Here is a 9010-nt window from a genome sequence, read left to right as displayed (position 1 = left end):
CTACGTGACTGGGCAATATACTACGTGGCTCTGTGCTGAATATTACGTGGCTGGGCAATATACTACGTGGCTGGGCAATATACTATGTGACTGGGCAATATACTATGTGACTGGGCAATATACTACGTGGCTCTGTGCTGAATAGTACATGGCTGGGCAATATAGTATGTGGCTGGGCAATATACTACGTGACTGGGCAATATACTACGTGACTGGTCAATATACTACGGGACTGGGCAATATACTACGGGACTGGGCAATATACTACGGGACTGGGCAATATACTACGGGACTGGGCAATATACTACGTGACTGGGCAATATACTACGGGACTGAGCAATATACTACGTGACTGGGCAATATACTACGTGACTGGGCAATATACTATGTGACTGGGCAATATACTACGTGGCTCTGTGCTGAATACTACGTGGCTGGGCAATATACTACGTGGCTCTGTGCTGAATACTACATGGCTGGGCAATATAGTACGTGGCTGGGCAATATACTACGTGACTGGGCAATATACTACGTGACTGGTCAATATACTACGGGACTGGGCAATATACTACGGGACTGAGCAATATACTACGGGACTGGGCAATATACTACGTGACTGGGCAATATACTACGGGACTGGGCAATATACTACGGGACCTGGCAATATACTACGTGACTGGGCAATATACTACGGGAATGGGCAATATACTACGGGACTGGGCAATATACTACGTGACTGGGCAATATACTACGGGACTGGGCAATATACTACGGGACTGGGCAATATACTACGTGGCTGGGCAATATACTACGTGGCTGGGCAATATACTACGTGGCTGGGCAATATACTACGTGGCTGGGTAATATACTACGTGACTGGGCAATATACTACGTGGCTGGGCAATATACTACATGTCTGGGCAATATACTACGTGACTGGGCAATATACTACGTGACTGGGCATTATGCTACGTGGCTGGGCAATATATTACGGGACTGGGCAATATACTACGTGACTGGGCAATATACTACGGGACTGGGCAATATACTACGTGTCTGGGCTATATACTACGTGACTGGGCAATATACTATGTGACTGGGCAATATACTACGTGGCTCTGTGCTGAATACTATGTGGCTGGGCAATATACTACGTGGCTGGGCAATATACTACGTGTCTGGGCTATATACTACGTGACTGGGCAATATACTATGTGACTGGGCAATATACTACGTGGCTCTGTGCTGAATACTATGTGGCTGGGCAATATACTATGTGGCTGGGCAATATACTACGTGTCTGGGCAATATACTACGTGACTGGGCAATATACTACGTGGCTCTGTGCTGAATATTACGTGGCTGGGCAATATACTATGTGGCTGGGCAATATACTATGTGACTGGGCAATATACTATGTGACTGGGCAATATACTACGTGGCTCTGTGCTGAATACTACGTGGCTGGGCAATATACTACGTGGCTGGGCAATATACTACGTGACTGGGCAATATACTACATCACTGGGCAATATACTACGTCACTGGGCAATATACTATGTGACTGGGCAATATACTACGTGGCTCTGTGCTGAATACTACGTGGCTGGGCAATATACTACGTGGCTCTGTGCTGAATACTACATGGCTGGGCAATATAGTACGTGGCTGGGCAATATACTACGTGACTGGGCAATATACTACGTGACTGGTCAATATACTACGGGACTGGGCAATATACTACGGGACTGGGCAATATACTACGGGACTGGGCAATATACTACGGGACTGGGCAATATACTACGGGACTGGGCAATATACTACGTGACTGGGCAATATACTACGGGGCTGGGCAATATACTACGTGACTGGGCAATATACTACGGGACTGGGCAATATACTACGGGACTGGGCAATATACTGCGTGGCTGGGCAATATACTACGTGGCTGGGCAATATACTACGTGGCTGGGCAATATACTACGTGGCTGGGTAATATACTACGTGACTGGGCAATATACTGCGTGGCTGGGCAATATACTACGTGACTGGGCAATATACTACGTGACTGGGCAATATACTGCGTGGCTGGGCAATATACTACGTGACTGGGCAATATACTACGTGACTGGGCAATATACTATGTGACTGGGCATTATGCTACGTGGCTGGGCAATATATTACGTGGCTGGGCAATATACTACATGGCTGGGCAATATACTACGTGGCTGGGCAATATACTATGTGGCTGGACAAAATACTATGTGGCTGGGCAATTTACTACGTGGACATGCATATTCTAGAGCACCTGATGCATTAGAATCGAGCCACCATCTAGTGGCTCTATATTATATATGAAATAGCAAGCACCTTTTTTTTTTTACCACCATGTGTTGTCAGAGTCGGGTAACTGTGACATGCAGTAAACTTCTGTGTATCATTGTATGTACAGGGTTGGACTCTACTAGCATACGTCCCAACTCTAAAAGACAGAAAACAGAGACGTGTTTTCTGACCCGCAATGCAACCCTCACAGGATGGTATCCTCACAATGCTTTTCCTGCACATAACATTGGGAAGGAACACACACACAATATAATCCCCCAATGTTCCCGTGCAATATAATCCCCCAATGTGCCCACGCAATGTAATGCCCAATGTGCCCACGCAATATAATGTCCTAATGTACCCATGCAATATAATGCTCCAATGTGCCCATACAATGTAATGCTCCAATGTGCCCACGCAATGTAATGCCCCAGTGTGCCCACGCAATATAATGCCCCAATGTGCCCACACAATATAATGCCGTAATGTACCCATGCAATATAATGCTCCAATGTACCAACACAATGTAATTCCCCAATGTGCCCATGCAATGTAATGCTCCAGTGTACCCACACAATGCAATACCCCAATGTGCCCATGCAATATAATGCTCCAATGTGCCCATGCAATGTAATGCTCCAATGTGCCCATGCAATATAATGCTCCAATGTACCCACGCAATGTAATTCCCCAATGTGCCCATGCAATGTAATGCTCCAATGTACCCACGCAATGTAATGCCCCAATGTGCCTGCTCAATATAATGCCCCAATGTACCCACGTAATGTAATGCCCCAATGTGCCCTCCACAACAAAGAATGGCCTACAAATCTGTTCAGCGGCTCGGCGCTGTATACGTAATATAGGGACGCCATCGTGCCTCCTTCTCCTGCTCCGAGACTCAGACTGGACATCTGGCACAACCCAAATGATTGCATTCAAAATGGAATTCACCAATAATCCAGTCGACCACTTGTCTTGTCATTTTCAGCAGTAAGTAAAGTAGAAAATTGTGACTTTATATCGATATAGGATGCTATTGAGTACATGAAACATGTGGGACGTGGACTTTATTTTCCCACCCTCCCCCAGAGTCACTTATTAATGAAGCATGGATTCCACCAGCTATTCATTAACTCGGCTTTCTGTGCACAGGATATTCGCAGTGTGTTCAGTAGGGAAGAGAGAAATGTATATTTCAAAAATGTTACCCATTATAGTAACAGTGACAGAAACAGTGCACAGGGACAGCTAGCAACAAGGCTCAGACAGTACCAGAGGGGGTCACCTGTTTAGAAGGTGTTTTCAGGTCTCATAAAGTTTTGGAATATCTCTACGCTATGACTGCGGCAATTCTGCCTAAAAGTCTGCACAAGCTACATAAATAGCGCAAAGGACTGAACATGTGCTCAGCAATGTGGTTTTTTAAGTGCTGTGAATTCTGTCCATTTTCTGCACAAAAGAAATTGACATGTTAAAGATTTTAAATACACTCCACAAGTCAATTTATGCAGCATAACAAAAGCTATGAAATTTCATTGTTATAGATATTTGTGATCGCGGATAATGTCACATTTGCATGTAGCTGAAAAATGGCGTTGGTTGGAGTCACACATCCGTGTGCCATGGTCTGTGATGGGGGACTGGCCACAGGTCTCCAGACCCAAACTTAGCAGACTGACCTGTGCCCATATGAGATTTCAGTAAATTTTACATACAGGTGCTTCTTACAAAATTAGAATATCATCAAAACGTTAATTTATTTCAGTTCTTCAATACAAAAAGTGAAACTCATATTATATAGAGTCATTACAATACACAGAGTGATCTATTTCACGTGTTTATTTCTGTTAATGTTGATGATTATGGCTTACAGTCAATGACAACCCAAAAGTCATTATCTCAGTAAATTAGAATACTTTATAACGCCAGCTTGAAAAATGATTTTAAAATCGGAAATGTCGGCCTACTGAAATGTATGTTCAGTAAATGCACTCAAATACTTGGTCACGGCTCCTTTTGCATCAATTACTGCATCAATGCGGCGTGGCATGGAGGCGATCAGCCTGTGGCACTGCTGAGGGGTTATGGAAGCCCAGGTTGCTTTGATAGCAGCCTTCAGCTCGTCTGCATTGTTGGGTCTGGTGTCTCTTGACATACAGTAGATTCTCTATGGAGTTAAGGTCAGGCGAGTTTGCTGCCAATCAAGCACAGTGATTCTGTTGTTTTTAAACCAGGTGTTGGTACTTTTGGCAGTGTGGACAGGGGCCAAGTCCTGCTGGATTGTGGCCTCTCCACTCTTCCTCCAGACTCTGGGACCTTGATTTCCAAATAAAATGCAAAATTTACTTTCATCTGAAAACAACACCTTGGACCTCTGATAACAGTCCAGTTCTATTTCTCCATGGCCCAGGTAAGACGCTCCTGGTATTGTCTATTGGTCATGAGTGGCTGACACAAAGAATGGGACACTTGTAGCCCATGTCGTGGATATGTCTGTGTGTGGTGACTCTTGAAGCAATGACTCCAGCAGCGTCCACTCCTTGAGAATCTCCCCCACATTCTTGAATGGCCTTTTCTTAACAATCCTTTCATGGCTGCGGTTATCCCGGTTGCTTGTGCGCCTTTCTCTACCACACTATTTCCTTCCACTCAACTTCCCATTAATATGCTTGGATACAGCACTATGTGAACAGCCAGCTTCTTTAGCAATGACCTTTTGCAGCTTACCCTCCTTGTGGAGTGTGTCAGTGACTGCCTTCTGGACATCTGTCAGGTCAGCAGTCTTCCCCATGATTGTGGAGCCTAATGAAACAGACTAAGGGGCATTTTAAAGACTTAGGAAGTCTTTGCAGGTGTTTTTTGTTAATTACTTTAATTTACTGAGATAATGACTTTTGGGCATCGAAGTCTGTACTCGGTTCGTGAAACACAGATGTGTGAATCTGGCCTTACCCATAGATTGGGGGTTCTGAGTGACCCCACTGATTAAAACTTCTGTAACACGTCATCTGAATCAATATGGTATTTATTTTGTCATATTATTATAGCATGTATTTTTATATAGAAAAATTACCATGTAGCATTTTGGCTTTGTAAACACTGTAGAGAAATCTGAAGTGCCATTATATTGAGCAGTGTTTAACAGACGCAATCATCACTGTCCCCATTGGGGCTCACAATCTAAATTCCCTATCAGTATGCTTTTGGAGATAGGGAGAAAACTGGAGAACCCGAAGGAAACCCATGCAAAATGGGGAGAACATACAAACTGGTGCGGATTAGCCACTGACATCTACTTGATAAATTTACATGATAGAGATTTTCAATTGTCAGCGTTGATCTTTTCAAATCCCTTTACGACCTATGACGTATAGATATGTCATAGGACGCCTCCACCAGTTTGATGCGGGCTCCGGCGATGAGCCCACAACATTTACAGCACGTCAGCTGATTTCATCAGTTTACATGTGCCCCTAATCGCTATCCACCCACAGCTGTTAACTTATTAAATGCCGCTATCAATCTCTGACAGCGGTATTTAACATAATAGCATCGGAAGCGCGTCATTAGATCCGCTACATGACAGTGCTATGTGTAGCACAGGCGATCGCATAGTCATAGTTTCTAGTTTCCCATGGAGACTATTGAAGGCAGTAAAAAGTAAAAAAAAAAAGGTTTTAAAAATCTGAAAAAAAATAAAAAATATGAAAGTGCAAATCACCCCACCCATTTGTCACATTCAAAATAAAACAATTAAAAAGCAAACAAACATATTTGGTATCATCAAGTTTAGAAACATCTGCTCTATCAATAAATAAAAAGAATTAACCCGATTAGTAAACGGTGTAACGAGAAATAAAATCGAAACGCCAGAATCACATTTTTTTTATCGCCGCAACACTACATTACAATGCAATAATGAGCAATCAAAACATCATATCCACTGCAAAATGGTATCAATAAAAATGTCGGTTCGGCACTCAAAAAATAAGCCCTCACACAGCCCCAGATCACAAAAAATGGAGATGCTACGGGTCTTGGAAACAAAAAAACAGAAACTCAAAAAAGGAAAAATCCCAAGGTAGTAAAGGGGTTAACACTGTGGATTTTTTTCGACTTTGAAATAATTTTTGCTGCAAACAATCTATTACATATTTTGCAATATTGAAGAAAAAAAATGTGGCACTCACTGGTTCAAATGAATGTGGTAAAGTCCTTCATTCCATGCCTTGGGATTTGGACTGAAGCATGATAATGTGTGCAAAACTGTAAAGCGCTGTGGAATATGTTAGCGCTATATAAAAATAAAGATTATTATTATTATTATATGCAGGTTACGGAGGCCGCAGGGAGAGGCAGAGTGGACGACGGCCGTTTCGCGTAACAACGCTTCAACTTCAATAACGTTAACGTTGTTACTTATAACTTGTGTTTTGAAACTGTTAAACTGTAAAGCGCTGTGGAATATGTTGGCGCTATATAAATAAAGATTATCATTATTATGCGCAGGTTACGGAGGCCGCAGGGAGCAGCAGAGTGGACGACTTCTGTTTCCCCTAACAACGCTTCAACTTCAATAACGTTAACGTTGTTACTTATGACTTGTGTTTTGAAACTGTTAAACTGTAAAGCGCTGAGGAATATGTTGGCGCTATATAAATAAAGATTATTATTATTATTAAAGGAATTTTTCACATTCATTTGAACTGGTGAGCGTGGCATCTTTTTTTTCTTCGATATTGCTCATTTAAGCACTTTATGCAGAACACCAAACACTGTTGGATCAGCCGCTGTAGCTCTACATGGGATGTCTAGTCAGTCTTCCGGGGAATTTTTTATATGTCGTCTGGTGCCGGTACTTGTCTCTCTGAACTTTGCATATTACATATTTTGCACAAACCGGTTAGGTCCAATCTCTGAAATCATTGCAGATACTCTTTACGTGAGGCAAAAAAATACCCAAAACATTATTTGGTAACTTGACAGCTTTGAGGCAAAATTGTGCATCTTGTGCAGCAGTGAATAACACTGATTCTCATCCCACAGCCGCCTTTTACAGATTTCTCACACTAGGGTGGTGAGGAAAGGGTGTGTGACACTCTACAACCACTGCATCCAGATGTTGGAGTCCAGGGGAAGTTGCATGTACAGTGATGTCAGCAGAGGAAGAAGAGGCATTAGGTTACATGGTGGGACTGCCCACACCCCACATCTGAAGAACAAGCTGCAGCACACCAGACAAGGCTCTGAAGCTGAAGCCTCCTGCCCTGGCACACTGGGGCACTGATTCTGCCTAGCTGCTCCTTGTGCCCAGTCCTCAGCTGCAATGTCTGCCCAGGCGACCAGGAGCTCCTTGAGTGCCAACAAGACTTTCCTGAAAAGTTTCCCTGGGGTGCTGAGAGTTCTGCAGCTGGTCATGGGGGCTGCACTGTGGATCACCATCGCCTCCAGCTCTTACAGTGGTGGGATCCACTTCGCCCTGTTTGTGGCTGTCTTCTTCTGGCTCCTCACCCTGCTCTTGTACTTCCTCACTCTGCTGGACAAGCAGGATTTAGTGCCCCTCCTAGGGGGTCAGCGCTGGCTGCTCACCAACCTCGTCTATGATGTCCTGGCCACAATTTTGCACGTTGCTGCCACCATCGTTATGGCGAACTACACGGACCAGAACTCCTACTGCACCCTGGATGAGTACCAGCACCGATGCCCATATAATACCTACCTAACGGCCTCTATATTCGCCAGCCTGTGCAGCCTCTTGTATCTGCTCACCACAGTCTGCTTCTGCTACAAGAAGTGCAAAGGGGGGCAAAGCGTTATATAGGGGCATGGTGGGGGGGACACAGTCCTTGGGTGCCAAGAAAGTGACAGTATTTGGAGGAATGCCTGCACCAATGACTTCTTTTGTATCAATTCTGACCATGTTGTATTTTAGGTACATGTTTGCTTTTATATTGGGGAAATGTTACAGTATTACTTGTTACTTTGTGCTGTTGTATGCCTTACCTCCGAATAGAACAAATGCACAAACCATCCAGTAACTCTTAATTTCCTGTTTTGGTTTAAGTTCTTATTTTATTTTTTTCCCCTATGTGGTTGCACTGAAGTTACACTTTTGCTTTGTTTTAATTAAAGGGGACCAGAGACTTTTTTTTTTTTTCTTTTGGAAATATTGCAAATTCATTGTAGATTTATAGGGCTTATTAGGTTACGTTCACGCGATGAGTTTTTTTTGTTCGTTGCGTGTCTTCGAAAAAATGCAAGTAAATTATATTACTTGATGGGCGGCAGAAAATCTGCAACATCAAAAGCTCATCGTGGGAACATAGCCTTGGGGTGTAAGGCAGATTCGTGTGCGGATTTTTCCGCACCGTTTTTTTTTTTAAAAATCTGCACTGCGTTTTACCTGCGGATTACCTGCGGATTTCCTGCGTTTTTTGTGCGGTTTTACACCTGCGGATTCCTATTGAGGAGCAGATGCAAAACGCTGTGGAATCCGCACAAAGAATTGACATGCTGCGGAAAATACAACGCGGCGTTTCCGCGCGGTATTTTCCGCACCATGGACACAGCGGATTTGGTTTTCCATAGGTTTACATGGTACTGTAAATCTGATGGAAAACTGCTGCCAATCCGCTGCGGATCCGCAGGCAAATCCGCAACTTGTGCACATACACTAAGG

At 43.6% G+C, this 9010-nt stretch overlaps 1 protein-coding gene across 1 annotated transcript; it reads left to right on the top strand.

The window, feature by feature from the left end:
- The first annotated feature begins 7450 nt into the window (after window positions 1-7450).
- MARVELD1 (MARVEL domain containing 1) lies at window positions 7451-8472 on the top strand. The gene has a single exon (XM_069754025.1). The coding sequence runs from the start codon at window positions 7658-7660 to the stop codon at window positions 8150-8152; it is 495 nt and encodes a 164-aa protein (XP_069610126.1). The 5' UTR covers window positions 7451-7657; the 3' UTR covers window positions 8153-8472.
- The last annotated feature ends 538 nt before the right edge of the window (window positions 8473-9010 follow it).

The sequence above is a fragment of the Ranitomeya imitator genome, chromosome 2 (genome assembly GCF_032444005.1).
Source record: "Ranitomeya imitator isolate aRanImi1 chromosome 2, aRanImi1.pri, whole genome shotgun sequence".
NCBI lineage: Eukaryota > Metazoa > Chordata > Amphibia > Anura > Dendrobatidae > Ranitomeya > Ranitomeya imitator.
Note: the sequence above shows the minus strand (reverse complement) of the source record. Positions and strands in the feature narration are given on the sequence as shown.

Excerpts from the sequence above, each read along its gene's own strand:
- MARVELD1 (XM_069754025.1), top strand. The coding sequence starts at position 7,658 with ATGTCTGCCCAGGCGACCAGGAGCTCCTTGAGTGCCAACAAGACTTTC.